Genomic DNA, 17,290 nt, shown 5'->3' with positions numbered 1-17,290 from the left:
CGCTTGCGTCCACTGCTTGTGATTCAAATCTACATTCAGTATTACTTCCAAAAGATCTTTAATTTCATCGTCAAATGCTGCAAGAAAATCTTCAAATTTCCACGCTGGACACGTTCTGATTAAATACAGCAATTTTGGGATTGCAAAACAGTTTCGGAGAAGGAATAATGACGTATGCGAATTTAAAAATTTCAAACGCTCGAACATTACCTTCACTTTGCACAAAACTTTTTCTGCAAATTTCTTGAAACCTTCTTCGAAAAGTGGTGCGCCAAGCAGACTTAAATCTTCCTTAGATACAACCCTGATTCCAGGACAGATTGCATTGAACTTTATATACGTTTCTTCGTCAACTGAGCCCGAACAGAAGAATAGCTCGCATTTCGATGGATTAATTTTGAGACCAATCTTCTCTGCCTCGTTGATCACACATTCAAAATCATGATACACTATTTCGGGCTCATCGCACACACTGCCGTCATCGAGGTACCATACATTTAATTCGCTTTGCAGACGCTGAATTAATCGATGAATAGTTAAAGCAAACAATAAAGGACCCAATGGATCGCCTTGCTGAGTTCCTATTTGCGACAACATGGAATGTTCACCGAAAAATAACAGAGAAGAGTTCCTGTAACATTGCCAAACGTATGGATACAGCGACGGAAATGTACACTTCACTTCGTTCAACATCACGTCTCTCTCGATTGAATTGAAGGCGTTGCCAAAATCTATTTTCAAAAGGATCTTAGACTTCCCTAAATTAACTGACAAAAGCTTCTCGTTGCGTGAACAGCTGCTTCACATCCTTGTCTTATCCCGACACCTAATTGTCGGGGGTAGAGATAATTACCAACTTCATCATTAACTTGGGAACAAGCCACTTTGGAGACCAATCGTCTGATAGAAAGACCTACGGCAATAGGGCGGACACCTCCGTCTTTCTTCGTTAACGCACACAATAATATCTTAGTTTGGGGGCCATTGAAGACAAGGGGGAGAAGTCAAAAAGTTACTCTAAATATGCTCCGCCGTCCTCAAAAAAAATTTTGTAAAACATTTTTGGTGGTGGACTTGTGTCACGCCCGCTTACTAACGTGCGGGCATGATTGAAATCCCTTTGCAGGAATAGCATATAACATTTCCGAAGATTCGATATCATCTCGAATGCACTTACCTGGTGGGCCCAACGTACTCTATCTATCATTTATCGCTTGGTATAATGAAAACCGAAGACAAATAATTAATTTTGATCGATTCGACCGCTGAATAGAGGACATCAGTGCAGAGTTCGGATGAATATAAATTTTATTAAAATTCGAACGTCAATCTTTACAGTGATAATAATGTGAAACTTAAACAAACAAACACAAGGCTCTTGTCGCCGTAAATTCATTTTCATACATACTGGCCGTTGCTAAATTAAAATTAAATAAAATTCCAAGCGTCTTCCATTGAGAGCAAATAATGTTCCTTGTAAAATAGTCGAATCAACAGGCAAATATTTTGTTTCGTTTGATTCAAATCCTTCGCCTGATTTTCAATGATATCAACGGCCACCAAACCAACGGATCGAATATCGCAAAATTTTTTGGAATTTATCGTCGATATTAACTCTTCCGTGGCATTGATGAATTCCTTGCACGGCAATTGTGAGTCGTCTCTGTAACAGTGTGGAAAGAAAAGACAAAATCAGTTTCGCGAAGAATGAAAACCGTAAATTGTATTCAAAATCGATTGGCGTACCGAACGTCTGGGAACAGCGAAAACACAATGCACGATAAGCATTTCGTTAAAATGCGACGCCTGAAATGATAAATTGAAAATTCCCAGAAATGTTTGTCGTTGAAACCGTTTTTTTTTTTTTGTTTGTTGTTGCCTTACTTTTTGCTAAAACCGTCCTTTTTCAGTCCAATAGCTCCAAGTAATCCATCACCCCAACCGTCTGATTGATTTGAAATCGTTTGCAAATATCTGCCTAGTGTGAGAAGTTGACCTTTCGAATTGTCGTTGACATTCAACAATTGATAGCCGCAGGCAACAATTAATCCCCATATCATGGCAACCTTAGCTTCAGTGTGTTCGCTGGAATTTTTTTTTTAAATTTTATTTAAAAATAAGAAAATTCTCAAGGCAAAATAATGAACGACTGGACGAGAAGCAGTTTCTGTACACCCCACACATACCTTATCTTATAGTTCTCTAAGTGACGATGCATCGTCTGCAAGAATGTTATCTTATCGCCGAAATCTTTCAAAACGTTCAGTTTATAGATGGAATAAACATGCAGACACAGAAACAGTTCCCGTTGTATTAAATCTTTGCCTTCGGTGGACGATGGCAGAGTATGATTCAGTCGCGACAATATGCTGGTCCATGTCGGATTGTGGAAGTGTTTCGTCGAATCTGTTTGTTCACAATCGATGAAAGAATTTATTGAGACAGATGGTTGAAATGGACACAGGAAAAATGGGGTGGTTGGGTGCGGCTGGCTTACCTAACGTTCGGAAATAGTTGTATACGGTTGCCTCCAACAGCGTGAATATGGCATTCGAATACATTTTGCACGACCCAATTGCATTGATTGTACATGATAAGACTTTGCTGCCAATTTGGCTTTTCGATTGCCAAATTATCATTGCCTCAACGAAAATTTTCGACGTAAATTCACCGTAGGATTGTAACGAACCGACAATTTCCGTAACTAAAGTTACTGTCTCGGCATCAGTACCTGGTAAATTAACGTATCGGTTTCGGTTTAAAATGGAATTAGTTTCTTGGCTGAAGCAACTAATGTGTCCTGTTCATCGTGTTCACCTACCTCTGGAAACATTTTCAACTAAATTCAGCAAATCATCGACAGCTGAGTGATAAGACGCAAGTCCTTCTTTGGTTGTCAACAGCTGTTGGTATTTCGATCCACACAAACGAAGCATACGAACAACGGTTTTTACATATAACACACGTTTTACTAGGGAATGTTGTTGTGACGACGTTGAAGCCATCTCACCTTGTGGACGCATATCCGCAGCTGATTGCAACAGACTGACAATGGGATAAGTTTGATATTCGAACGGACAGAGAAATGCGTTTAAACTCACTTCAGAACCTCAGCGTCCACAGAACTGTAATCACACGGCAACCGTAAAATGACCGACGGTTCGGTTGACGTTATGAACCATTCGCAAACTCGTTCGCATCCCTGGAAGTCCAACAGATGCCAAGGAAATTTAACTGACTGCTGTAGCAATGGTACCAGTTGAATGTTGTCGCGAACATGTGGCTCGTACGACAACTTAACGAAGCACAGTAACAGAGACGAGAACACAGTCTGTCTCGTCACCGAGTCCCATTGTTGAATATGGAATTGTAACCAGGGGGTCCATGCTATCCGTAAGAAAATATGGCCGACAAAGGAATGGCACTCGGGAACAAACTGAAACGAAAGTTTGATTGATGCGTGCGTGATGGTCACCAGTTCGGTGTGGCATAATTAACTTACCTGCTGCACTACGTTGAATAAACATTTTATGTGAACGGGTGACGGTTTCAGTCGATTCCACGGCAACAGAGCTAATGATGCGTGTATGGGTGACAGTATGTGCTTGGGAACAGCTGGATTGCCGAAATGGATCTCGTACCAGAAGAAAATGTGGCCGAGAATCGTGTCGCTAGCTGGCAACATATCCAAGATCAATTGAATACAGTCGACGAACGCATGGACCATTTTTTGAGCAGAATCGACATACAATTCACTCCACGGCAGTAGAATTTGATTGTTTGACATCACTTGTTTGATCCAGTTCGCCGGCGAATTTTCCATATTTTGAGGATAGTATGGCACCAGCCACGGAGAGAATGTGTCGCATAAGCATGGCCACAGCCACTCGACCACTGAAATGTTTTTCAATAAATTCACACAGATGATGCTATATATGCAACTAGACACTCACGTGTGTCACCTAACACGCCCGGATACGCATGAACGGCAGCAATGATAACTGAATGTCCCATCGATTTCAGCAACAGTAAGATATTATCACAGTAATCTTTGTGTTTCGGATAGAGCCCATGCAGTCCGTGCTGCAGCCGTTCGTTCTGAAAATGTCTGGAGAGTAACAGCATCGTGTCCAGTAGATCCTTGTACGAAAAGAGTTTCTGGGTGCTGGCGAAATTGTGAATATCGTCCCGATACGATGTGGAATTGTTCGGCTCCAATAGTTTGCAGTTGGACAAATGGTACAGAGCATTCACAATGTCAAAGAGTATGGACGGCATGAGCTTTTGTTCGGATGATCGAAGCAATACGATTTGAAGTACTTCGCCGTAGTGTTCGGGGAAATTGTGTTGGAATATGTGCATGAGGTGTCGTCGTAGCAGCTGAAAATCGATTATGGGATGGAACAATTGGCAAATGACCAAGCAATGCTTGGATGGTCGTCAGAAACACATACCCCCTGGATTAACGTAGAGTCGCTATGGCTCCAACATTCCAAACCTTTGACGATTAGCTTCAGTAGTTCCGTAATGTCGTACAGTTTCGGCTTAAACTGAATCAGCCAATTGTAAATGTCGAACTGGAATGGGACAAAGTTATATTCTTGTTCCAAGAAGACAGACAGACCGTACTTTCGACAGCAGGACGAACAAAATTTTGGTGTCGCACTTTCGCAGATAGGAATCAACGATGAACTTATACATCTCGCGAAAGTACTGCGGTTCGGCCTGCGATGGCACGATCAGATCGCTGAACATGTTTATCAAATCGGAACGATTGACAGCCGTTTGCAGCAGCCGCAATCCTTCTTTGTTCTGATTTTCGATGATCAAGACGCCCAGACTCGATAATGCGTGGGCGCAGAGTTCGTGGGCTGGCTGGCACAGATTCACCGACTCATTGATGCCATTCACAATCTCGTAGAACAAGACAAGGCCGACATTCGTGATGGCTTCAATTTGATTCTGTTGCTTGGTGTACTTTGACGTCTGGTACATCGCTAACAAACAGCGGATCGAGTGTCGAATCTGAACCACGGATCTGGTGAAATCCTGCGGTATGTTCGACAATTGCAAGTCGGTCAGTTTATGGCAGCGATCTCGGTTATTCAGAATCTTCGCTCGAATCGATTCGTTGGTGGACGTTGTGAATATCTGCGACGAAATAGAGTTAAACGGAAAATGGATGCAACAGCCGAAAGAAGTGAAGACAAGCAGTACCTTAATCTGTACGGTTCCCGAGCCGATACATCCATTCGATGCTTTACAGACAACCGTTCGTTGTGTATTGATTGGCTTATTTTCGTACAAAAGTCGGGTCAGGTCTTTGTAACTGCAGTTCAGTGAATTCATTTCCTGGATGGTCATATTGAAATGTCTGCAAAAGGAGAAGATTATTCGTGGAGCACAGAGCGTCGATACAAATCGCACAGTTCGTCTCACTTTGAATAGTCAACGACGTTTCGGAAAGCTTTTCTCAATTTCGATGCAGCTCTATCTGACGACAGATCATTGTACGTGATACTTTGGATCAGTTTGCCCACCTCTGGCATATTTGGTGGTTGGATTGGCTTGTCGTAGCTCTGCAGGTGGCGTATGATATTTTCTGTCGAATAACGATGAGCTTAGCATTCGTTTGTGCATGCATCGGGTCATTTTAAATTGTTCCGTATTTTACCTTTCGGATCAGAGGATTCCATTGATCGAGATGCTGATCGAACTACCTTTTCGGAATGGAATCGGAAACACGTTTTGAGCCAAGCATTTGCCGCGCCTTTCTGTTGCTTTCGAATATTTGGAAGGTACACAAACTCCGTCCAGTAGGTCTGTAACAATCAGAACATAAAAATTTCACATTGACTGGTAGGGCGTATCGAATTTTTAGAATTTTAAGGGTCGCGATAGCCTGTGTGCGGAAAACGTAGATCATTGAAAACTAATTCCAGGCATATGGTTGATGGATCCGAAGGTGCCCGGGAAGAAGTCCCCCCGGACGACTTTAACTTTCAAGTGGTCATAACTCGGAAAGTTGAGAGTATTTCTGAAAACAATGTTCTAGCAGGATGTAGAGCGTTAAAAACTCTACAAAACTGCCAAAGAAACCGATGGTCCAAAAGGTGTGTCTGTCGAGGTTTTCTAACATCGAAAGTTCGACATTTTCGTTTTTGACTTTTATTTCCTGAGAGACAAATTATTAAGTTTAGCTTTTGGCATGAGGTTGTAGAGGAGGTCGAGTACTACCAGTACACTAGGCAGTGTCCCGGTCGGCGATCCATCCGAAACCACTTTTTCAACATTTTTGAATGGACTTTTTAAGTGTACCCACGTCGCCCACGAAGCCAGTGCAGACACTGTAACCGGTGTTGCTGAGTCGAGGTAACCTTGGCCAGTAAGTGCACATAATATTCCATGACAGTAGCTGAACATTGTCTGCAATGGCTTCGTGGGCGACGTGGGTACACTTAAAAAGTCCATTCAAAAATGTTGAAAAAGTGGTTTCGGATGGATCGCCGACCGGGACAATGCTTAGTGTACTGGTAGTACTCGACCTCCTCTACAACCTCATGCCAAAAGCTAAACTTAATAATTTGTCTCTCAGGAAATAAAAGTCAAAAACGAAAATGAACTTTCGATGTTAGAAAACCTCGACAGACACACCTTTTGGACCATCGGTTTCTTTGGCAGTTTTGTAGAGTTTTTAACGCTCTACATCCTGCTAGAACATTGTTTTCAGAAATACTCTCAACTTTCCGAGTTATGACCATTTGAAAGTTAAAGTCGTCCGGTGGGACTTCTTCCCGGGCACCTTCGGATCCATCAACCATATGCCTGGACTTAGTTTTCAATGATCTACGTTTTCCGCACACAGGCTATCGCGACCCTTAAAATTCTCAAAATTCGATACGCCCTATTGACTGGCCACCCGGGAGCGAGAGTGTTACCTCATTTCGTGCGAAAATTGCAGCCAATTTATTCGGATTGAATTGAGGCGGAAATTCAAATTCGGTAACTCTATTTACCCGGCTGATGCGAGTCTCTTCCAGCCATAACGTAAAGCTTTTGAACAGCCTGCAAGTGAAGTGAAAAAAAAATCCGGTTCGTTTCAACCGTCAGAGCTTTCCTTGAATTGAAATGTTTACTTCGAAACGGATGTGTAAAAATGGGACAGCGCATCGTCCTCCGATTTCAATGCCGTCTCGTTGTAATGGTTGTCCGTTTCGACGAAGAAACTCTTCAACTTCTTCATCAAGCCAATATTTTGTTCGTAGAATTTTGGTGCAACGCTGTACTCATTGGTCAAATGTTGTTCGTCCCGGTTCAGCGGTATCCGCGAATGGTAGAGGTAAAAGAATTTTTGGCAAACGATCGGCAACAGTGGATGGCTATGCGAACACGTCACTATCAGATTGGCTAGCTTATACACGGTCAATGATGTGCTCGGACAGCTCGGACATCCAACAATGTTCGCCGATTTCTGGAACAGAAATTCGATTTTATTACCGCCGTACGGAATCCGGAGCGTGTTGTTCACCTTGATGACAGTGTCCATCGAAAATTTCTCACCGGTCTCTTGGAGTTGTCGCAGCAATTCCGGCCACAGTTTTGTTTGTATTTCCAAAACTTCGTGCTCCACTTCTAGGGTCAGTAGGGCCAGCCACAATGCATTGGCTGTTGGCGTAGGAAACGGACCATTTGGTGAGCTAATCAAAAATGTCAGAAACGAGGATTGTTTGCTGGCGTTCGATTCATCCGAGTTCTATGGACGAAAAGGGAAACGAATTCGGAATGTGAACGTGCGGTGGTCATACAAATACTGAGTTGTTGATGATCCTCCACTTACCGCGTACATGAAGCGGAAAAATTCCTTTGCACTGTACCATGCGTCTTGGAATTGATAAGCAATCTTCAGAATTAAATCGATTATGTGCACGGCATTGACATCTTTGAACCAATTCGCATTGTTTGTCAGACATTGCAGCCACAGATTAACTAGTAAAACGGGTGACCGGAGACCGTAGTTGACGTAATTGATGATTTGGCACTGAATCATATTGCCTAACAGTTCAACAACCGGTCCGACATAGTCACTGGTAATGAGATCCTTTGCCATCTTAATGTAGGTCTTGTCAGCAGCCAACAAATGTGCCAAAATCGCTTGAAATCTACAAAAATTGTGCGGCGATTAGCATCACAGCAGACAAGTCCTTCCATGGGTGTGGTGGAAACTCAAACTCACTTATCACACTTGCTCAAACTTTCCGGACACTCCAAGAACAAAGGCACAACCAATTGAATGCATCGAATCACAATCGAATGACGATAATCGCTCAACAGAGCCTGCATTTGCATGAATCCCTTGTGACAGATTTGCGGAACCGAATGACCCCACACCGAACACAGTAGCGACAAATATAGGGCCATTGGCCGTGAATCGGTGACACCTTGATGAATGGCTTGGATGCGCTCCAATTCCGGTATGTGCTTCATTATATCTGCTGGATTGTGCAGCGTCTGAATGACCACACCATTACTTTGATCCATGCAATGCAACCGTAGCAAGGCGATCATGTTCCAACACCATGTGGTGAACTGTTGTCGTGTCGTTTGACCCTTAACCAGGCTGGAAACGTTGCGAACACTTTCCGATATACCCGATGATCCGATCACTTCGGGAACATGTTTGGATGAAACTTCGGCCATCAGACAGGCCATCCGAATGTGGATGTCGTGCGGGAGAAACAGTTCCTGAACACTGAAAGACAGTACAGAGGATTAGCACCAGATCCGTAGCATAATTCCAAAATGTCGTTTTACTCGTCGAAACCCCAATTCAGTCGGCTGAAAATCGTTCTAGCAAGCAGGCTCTTCGATGTGTCGAAACCATTGTTTAGAATGAGAGATGCGGCGTACTCAAAATCGATCATCGTCGGCTTCCATTTGTCCAACGGAAGTGATTTGAACAAGAAAACGGCATTGTCCACCTGCAAATTTATCACACCGTTAGACCGGCCGTTTGGGAAGGGCATATTGGTTCGGTTGCTCTTACCGTTTCATAATTTTCCTTTACTTCAGCCAGAACCGAAGAAATCAGGAACGGATGCAGAGTCGTTATGTTAACGATTAAATCGCGCGAAATTTTATAGCAAATCTCTTTGGTTGATTCATTCACGAAACCAATCTGGACGACAAAGTATGTGTCAGTCGCGACAAACACGATCAAAAAGTTCCCAAAAAATCTACCTGAAATATGTCCAGAGTCACGCGCACCACAAAGTCCCACTCTTTGAGGTCCCTCGACAATGCCATGGACGAGAACGTTTGCAGTAAATAGTACAAATCGTCGGCAGGTACATCAATCAATGAGTCGTTGAACATAATCGTTCGGTCCGACTGTTGAACTTCTCTCCGGAAATCTGAAGATGGTCAAAGGTAAGTTTTGAACGTAAGGTGGGACACCAATCAGCAGGGCGTAGCGAATTTTTAGAATTTTAAGGGCCGCGATAGCCTGTGTGCGGAAAACGTAGATCATTGAAAACTAATTCCAGGCATATGGTTGATGGATCCGAAGGTGCCCGGGAAGAAGTCCCCCCGGACGACTTTAACTTTCAAATGGTCATAACTCGGAAAGTTGAGAGTATTTCTGAAAACAATGTTCTAGCAGGATGTAGAGCGTTAAAAACTCTACAAAACTGCCAAAGAAACCGATGGTCCAAGAGGTGTGTCTGTCGAGGTTTTCTAACATCGAAAGTTCGACATTTTGGTTTTTGACTTTTATTTCCTGAGAGACAAATTATTAACTTTAGCTTTTGGCATGAGGTTGTAGAGGAGATCGAGTACTACCAGTACATTAGGCATTGTCCCGGTCGGCGATCCATTCGAAACCACTTTTTCAACATTAATGAATGAACTTTTTAAGTGTACCCACGTCGCCCACGAAGCCAGTGCAGACACTGTAACCGGTGTTGCTGAGTCGAGGTAACCTTGGCCAGTAAGTGCACATAATATTCCATAACAGTAGCTGAACTCTTTTACAAAATATTTGGGATCTCGATGTAGCACATTATATTGACACGGTATACCACGAAGTTCAACCTTTTGTAAAAATATCGAAAAATGTGTATTTGTAACGAAATCGACTTCTTACTACTGTTCGTGGGTCAAATAACTAATTAAAACGATTATTTGTTGTTTTTCTCACAAATTTCACTTTCTCAGATTTTGTAGTACAAAATACAAAATGTGCTACACCGAATTCTTAAATATTTTGTAAAAGAGTTCAGCTACTGTTATGGAATCCCAACAAAAATCTCTTCGAGAAAAGTGTGACGCAGTCTTTGAAGTACAATTTCTAAAATGAATGATATCGCTAGAGTTGACGCTTTCAGCTTCGTTACGCAAAAATTAAATTTTACACCCAATTTTAGTTCAACAAGCTGGCTTAGTTTTTCTCATCATCTGCCAAATAATTTTTACCAAAAAAAATTTGACTGGAATCAACCAAAATTTTACCAAAAAAATCTGCGTCGCAAAGTGGCAAATGTTCAGGAACAGACCAGCAAGAAAATTTATCTGCCACATGCGACGCAGATTTTTTTGGTAAAATTTTGGTTGTTTCCAGTCAAATTTTTTTTGGTAAAAATTATTTGGCAGATGATGAGAAAAACTAAGCCAGCTTGTTTGAACTAAAATTGGGTGTAAAATTTAATTTTTGCGTAACGAAGCTGAAAGCGTCAACTCTAGCGATATCATTCATTTTAGAAATTGTACTTCAAAGACTGCGTCACACTTTTCTCGAAGAGATTTTTGTTGGGATATCAGTCGTTTTAGAAGTTTTAGAACACTGCTTTTTATAACAGTTTATAACAGAAATTCGGAAATTTGGCGAAATTTGAAAATTTGACGAAATTCGAAAATTTGGAGAAATTTGAAAATTTGACGAAATTCGAAAATTTGACGAAATTTGAAAATTTGACGAAATTCGAAAATTTGACGAAATTCGAAAATTTGACGAAATTCGAAAATTTGACGAAATTCGAAAATTTGACGAAATTTGACGAAATTCGAAAATTTGACGAAATTCAAAAATTTGATGAAATTCAAAAATTTGACGAAATTTGACGAAATTCGAAAATTTGACGAAATTTGACGAAATTAGAAAATTTGACGAAATTCGAAAATTTGACGAAATTTGACGAAATTCGAAAATTTGACGAAATTTGACGAAATTCGAAAATTTGACGAAATTTGACGAAAATCGAAAATTTGACGAAATTCGAAATTTGAAATTTTGACGAAATTCGAAAATTTGACGAAATTCGAAAATTTGACGAAATTCGAAAATTTGACGAAGAAAGTAATTCTCTATCTGCCACCATTCAAGAAATATCTCCAAAACCCCAATTGACCCACCCATTTCCAACTTTCGACATTTTTCGCAAATGCCCTTCTTTTCTACTCGTAAAACTCTGAGACTTTGCCGAAGAAAGTAACTCTCTATCTGCCACCATTCAAGAAATACCTCTAAAAACATAATTGACCCACCCATTTCCAACTTTCGACATTTTTCACATATGCCAATGTAAAACTCGTAAAACTCTGAGACTTTGCCGAAGAAAGTAATTCTCTATCTCTCATAATCGCAAAAATATTAGTCCTTTCATCCTACGCTCGAGTAGTTCAAAATTTGGTCACTCTAATCACTCTAGCTCAAACGAATCTGCCCCGATTTTTTTAATTATTTTTTTGTTCGAATCGTGTTACGAATACCTTTCATTTGATGGGTCGTACGCCTCTGTAGGTTTCAATACAGCTAAGCTACAGCCGAAAACGCGTTCCCGACCCTCGAAAACCACACTCAGAAACCACTTCGAGGCCAATAAAACAAAATTCTGGTTTTTCCTGGGGTAATGGCGTATCACATTTTCATTTTTATGCCCACCCTGAGGCTCCTGCAAAATTTCATGGAGATTGGCTGACTAGTTTCCGAGATCGACCGTCGATAGATAGACAGATAGACAGATAGACAGATAGATAGAAACATACAGAGTAAGTTGAAAGATTTTGATTGTTTGGAAAACGTTAATTTGGTGCATTTTCTATCAAAATGACCAACTTCAAAACGATGTATCTCCGGCAATTTTAAAGTTACATAGTCGAGTGATAGCTCGTTTTGCTCGTATTTGAAGCGCGAATAAGATAGAATAGGATTTGTGGTGATACAGGCCAAAGGAAAGAAACTTAAATTCTCGCCTATAGTTGCCGCGTCTCAAAAAAATTTCTTCGTTCTTTTTTTGGAAGTTAGACTGCGTCAAGTCGCAGTGTACTGGTAGTACTCGACCTCCTCTACAACCTCATGCCAAAAGCTAAAGTTAATAATTTGTCTCTCAGGAAATAAAAGTCAAAAATGTCGAACTTTCGATGTTAGAAAACCTCGACAGACACACCTTTTGGACCATCGGTTTCTTTGGCAGTTTTGTAGAGTTTTTAACTCTACATCCTGCTAGAACATTGTTTTCAGAAATACTCTCAACTTTCCGAGTTATGACCATTTGAAAGTTAAAGTCGTCCGGTGGGACTTCTTCCCGGGCACCTTCGGATCCATCAACCATATGCCTGGACTTAGTTTTCAATGATCTACGTTTTCCGCACACAGGCTATCGCGACCCTTAAAATTCTCAAAATTCGATACGCCCTAATCAGCATGCACATACCGTCTTCAACGTTTTCGATAACATCGGCAGTAAAGCCGACAATTAGCGCGTAGTACAGTTTCCAAACGGTGTGAGAGCAAAGGTCCGAAAAGGGCAAAATGGCCAGATATTGCCATGCTCCCAAGCTACGTGATTTGTAAATGTGCTGAATAGCTCGCAGCACAAACGTATCGTATTCGGTTTGAATGCGAAGACAGAGCTGTAGGTCCTTGGATGTGGAATTGTTTCTGGAAAATTGATTGAGATTAGACGGGCACCGAGAGTGCAAAACAAAAATTTAGATTTTAACTCACTTGAACATTTGATTTACATTCGACACATACAGCACGGTATGACGAACCAGTAAGCTAAGCATTTTCGAAAATTGTTTGAATCGTTCCGTGTCATAGGTGCTGAGCCCTTCGCCGAGCAGCTGGACCAATTCCGTTGCAAATGCTATAAATTTCAGCAGGTGATGTCCTGTCACAGAGTCCTCCGCGATTGTGTATTTGTCATAACGTTTAACTGCGAATGTCATGTGGCTGCAATTGCACAAGATTTGGATGGTCAATTTTGAGCGAATGAATCGGAAGAGTCTCACAAAACCGATAAGAAATGGGTTACAGAACCGCAGTATGTAGGCGAACGAACAAAATCCACCTGTTCCGTTCACTATGCACACCCCTTTTCGGTTTCATGGAGCACCGCGGCGACAATACTTGAAATTTATCAATTTTTTGCTCAAACTCACGCGAATAAGTCTTCGAACGGCAACTGATTTAGAAATAAAATCAAATCGTTTTCCTTCAAACCTATGCAGTCTCCGGTCGCAGTGTTCTCTTCGTCGCCATCCGAGTCCACTAGATCGAAGCAAACCTCTTAAGTTATGAAACGACGGAAAATATTTCGTCGACATTTACCTAACACCCACAGGTCGTCCTTGACACCATCCAGTACCTTTGAATCATCTTTTAACTGCGCCAAAAATTCGTTCCGTGTCTTTATCGGTAACAGAAGTGCACGAATTAGGGCCATGCAGTGGTGCACTTCCTCGTTATTGAAGATTGACCTATTCTCGTCGGCAGTCGGCTTGGGAATTTGAATGAAGCTAGACGCCCAGGATGCAACTCCAGCCGGACATCGCAAGATGTGATAGAGCAGGAACAGATGATCTTGCCATGTTGCTAGCCGTAACAGAACTGCCACTAGTTTAGTCAGCCAGTTTTTGATTTCGTTGGTGAACGTCTGAAATTGTGTCCGGGTTAGACAAATGATGCGAAGGAAAAATGGTTTCCATCGAAAATCACCTTATCCGGCTGTGGGCGTCGTGTGAAACAAAATAAAATCGAAATTGATAGCCGAATGTCGGCTATTGCCTCAAACAGATCCGGTTTAACGTTAAAATTTAGTGTTACCGGAGCAGTCGCTGGAAAACAGGTGAACTCCGGCCGCGATGTAATTAGTTCGTCAATTTTGCGCTCAATTTCGATGCGCCAGATTTCCGAATTGTACATACTAAACGAACTGGTGCATATCAGATTGGTGGCGTCGGTCAGCAGTGCTTGAACCTTATCCACCAACGGTTCATCGAGTACGGCAAAATTGTAAAATTCACTTCCATTCACGACCGTACCATCCTTACACTTTCCCGAATACCGAACATTCCGACTTTCGACGTTCCAAAATTGTGACGTATCGTCCGGAATGGATTTCCGAATGTTTTGCATGTCAACGTGATTGATCATCAGATTGTAGCGACTTTTTGAATATTTCATCAGTAGGTCGTAGAGCGGATGGTCCCTGTGATTCGACTGTAGTTCCGCTGTGATGAATTCACTTTCGAACAGTTCGGCCATCGGGATTTCCGGATTACAGTACAGTTCCTTCAACTGTTCCTTAGTGAATGGCTTACATTTGATTCCAACAGCTGTGGTTTCAAGGCCGACCGGGGCGGACAGTTCAGCTTCGAAAGCGTCGACGCCCATTAGTTTCGGATAGTGAATAGCGGTAATAGCTGGCATTGATTCCTCTGGTGCTGATGGGATTTCGGTGATCAATTCCGTTGCCATTTCGGTGGAAATTTCGGTTGGCATCTCTGTGACCATTTCGTGTTGCAATGTTGGTGCAGTCTTTTCACACTCACCGATGTTGAGCTGACTGAGTTTGTTTGAATATTCTGCAATGAAACGAACGGAACAAAAAATTCTTATCATTTTCCGAAGGGAAGAGATTAGGCGACTCATCGTTGTTATTGAATGTAAACAAGAGAATCAATTCCATAAAACGGACGGAGAACAAATATGTTTGAATTATTCTTATCGCGTAGCTAAATAATTCTATCGATTCGGGCATAACGAAGTGTTTATTCTCATGAATTGTGTGAACAGAAGACGGTCAGAAGACGATTTCTGAGAGCTTTGATCGATACTTTATCAAAAGATGTATGACGATGGTTCTTAAAATCAATCGGGGTCGAGAATACAATCTACGGAAGGTTGCTTGAGGTACCAATCAACTATTCAGCGTTAACTTTCGTCATTCTTAGGCAATATATGTCTTAGGCTTTATTAAGGCTTGGAACGGGTCGGGTTCGGTCAGACCGGAACCCGAACCTGATCTTGACCCGAACCGGAACTAAGACTTCGGGTTCAACCCGAACTTGACCCGAACCAGAATTTTCGATTTCGGGTTCAAACCGAACCCGACCCGAACCCGAAGTTATTCAACCCGTACTTGACCCGGACCCGAATTTCCATTTCGGGTTTGACCCGAACCTGACCTGAACCCGAGATATTCAAATAAATCAGGTCCGGTTCGGGTTAACCCGAAATTTTTGGCATTTTTGAGCGTAAAATTTTCGGGTCACCCGAACCAGACCTGATCTATTTGAAAATTTCGGGTTCAGATCAGGTTCGGGTCAAACCCGAAATGGAAATTCGGGTTCGGGTCAAGTACGGGTTGAATAATTTCGGGTTCGGGTCGGGTTCGGTTTGAACCCGAAATCGAAAATTCTGGTTCGGGTCAAGTACGGGTTGAACCCGAAATCTTAGTTCCGGTTCGGGTCTAAAACCGGTTCGGGTCATAATCTGAACTGATCAGGTCAACCCGAACCCGTTCCGAGCCTTAGGCCTTATCAGTTGGTCATTTTATCATACTCTTAAGGGCAGGTTATACCCGCTTACAACTGTGCGATATATGCGCCTATAACCTAGCCTTAACACTAGATGTCAGGACCTACGTATAAAATCTACCAAGAATACAAAAGGCTGAAAGACTGATCGACTTGCGTCAATTTACTCTTGAAGCACGGGATCCTTTTGATGCCACTAACTCTGAGAACGCTAAAATGATAATTTCACTTACCTGACACAATGTCAACGAATTCACCTGAACCAGCTGATAGGTTTTCATCATTTCGAGGTGACTTGATAACGTCGTTATCTTTTATAGCCAGAGTGTCATCGGAAGTAATCTCATTATCTTCAGATAACCGTGCTGTGACATCTGCATCAACCACTGAGGAACTGGAACTACTTGCAACGATTTCAGCGACTTTATGCATTTCAGACTTTTTCACATTTTTCTTTTTCTGTAAATTAAATGATACAAAAACAATGGGAATGTGTTAGTGTTGGTTGAAGTACGCAGATTAATTTTGTTGGTCTTTGTTCCGCAATTCTATTTGCGTGTTAAGGACATTATGCAAAGTTTTGTTTATAATGTTCAACAGCGTGCTGACGAATCATTTACAGTTTCGTCCAAAACAAATAGGTCAAGCGAAATGTCACTGAACGTTTTTTCACTTCAACAGGAATAATGTCCGGAAATTTTGAATCAATAAAGTGATTTTGATTTACCTTTGTTTTTGGTCTCTCTATTGTTGCCATTTTTTGTGTTTTGACAGCGTTTTGACATTTGAGTTGTTTTGTATGGTTTCTGTATTTAGATTCTTTTACACACACAGTGGCACATGACACATATGATCCATTTATAGTGATGGTGTGGGAGAGATGGTATAAGAACTCAACACATTAAATGCTTTGAATAATATGCATTAGATGCATTCATTACTTATAGACTGTTATGATTAAGGTTCTGAAAGAATAAGTAACGTCTTGATTTCCACACCGTTTTCTCTCCGTTTAAACTTTAAACAAAAGACACTTTTGAGTTGATAACGAAGACGGTGAAACACAAATTTTGACAATTTAGACAGGTTTGAGTATAGTTTCCACTTAAAAAGAGCATTCCGTTTAGCCTCCGTTTACATGACAGTTGTAAAAAAGAACAAAGGAACTGTCACGTAAACGGAGTAAAAAATTGAAATAAATTCAATTTCCATTCCGTTTGCGTGACAGTTCTTTTGTTTATTTTACAACTGTCATGTAAACGGAGGCTAAACGGAGTGCTCTTTTTAAGTGGAAACTATACTTTAGTTAAACACGGTGTTAAGGAATCTCGCACCGCGTCATTCACAATAATTCATAAAGTGACATCTTCCTTATACAAAATGTGTCAAAATGTGAATTATTGTGAATGACGCGGCGCGAGATTCCTAGCAACCTTAAACACACTGATTACAGATTATATTAAATGCGTGAAAT

The 17,290-nt window shown here is 41.5% G+C and overlaps 1 protein-coding gene across 1 annotated transcript; it reads right to left on the bottom strand.

Moving 5' to 3' along the window:
- Positions 1-1,295: 1,295 nt before the first annotated feature.
- LOC119068015 (ectopic P granules protein 5 homolog) lies at positions 1,296-16,613 on the bottom strand. Its single transcript, XM_037171374.1, has 29 exons — positions 16,544-16,613; positions 16,050-16,275; positions 13,994-14,862; positions 13,607-13,931; positions 13,438-13,546; positions 13,001-13,228; positions 12,708-12,934; positions 9,238-9,410; positions 9,044-9,175; positions 8,812-8,978; positions 8,234-8,749; positions 7,838-8,159; positions 7,529-7,753; positions 7,137-7,471; positions 6,939-7,065; positions 5,675-5,822; positions 5,440-5,602; positions 5,218-5,374; positions 4,630-5,151; positions 4,455-4,577; positions 3,954-4,380; positions 3,503-3,894; positions 3,102-3,436; positions 2,822-3,045; positions 2,498-2,731; positions 2,187-2,406; positions 1,885-2,085; positions 1,747-1,806; positions 1,296-1,663 (listed from the first exon to the last, which is right to left on the bottom strand). The coding sequence occupies exons 1-29, from the start codon at positions 16,571-16,573 to the stop codon at positions 1,429-1,431; spliced, it is 7,452 nt and encodes a 2,483-aa protein (XP_037027269.1). The 5' UTR covers positions 16,574-16,613; the 3' UTR covers positions 1,296-1,428.
- Positions 16,614-17,290: the final 677 nt, after the last annotated feature.

This window comes from Bradysia coprophila (genome assembly GCF_014529535.1).
Source record: "Bradysia coprophila strain Holo2 chromosome X unlocalized genomic scaffold, BU_Bcop_v1 contig_167, whole genome shotgun sequence".
Taxonomy (NCBI): Eukaryota; Metazoa; Arthropoda; class Insecta; order Diptera; family Sciaridae; genus Bradysia; species Bradysia coprophila.
This window is presented reverse-complemented; position numbering and strand designations above follow the sequence as displayed.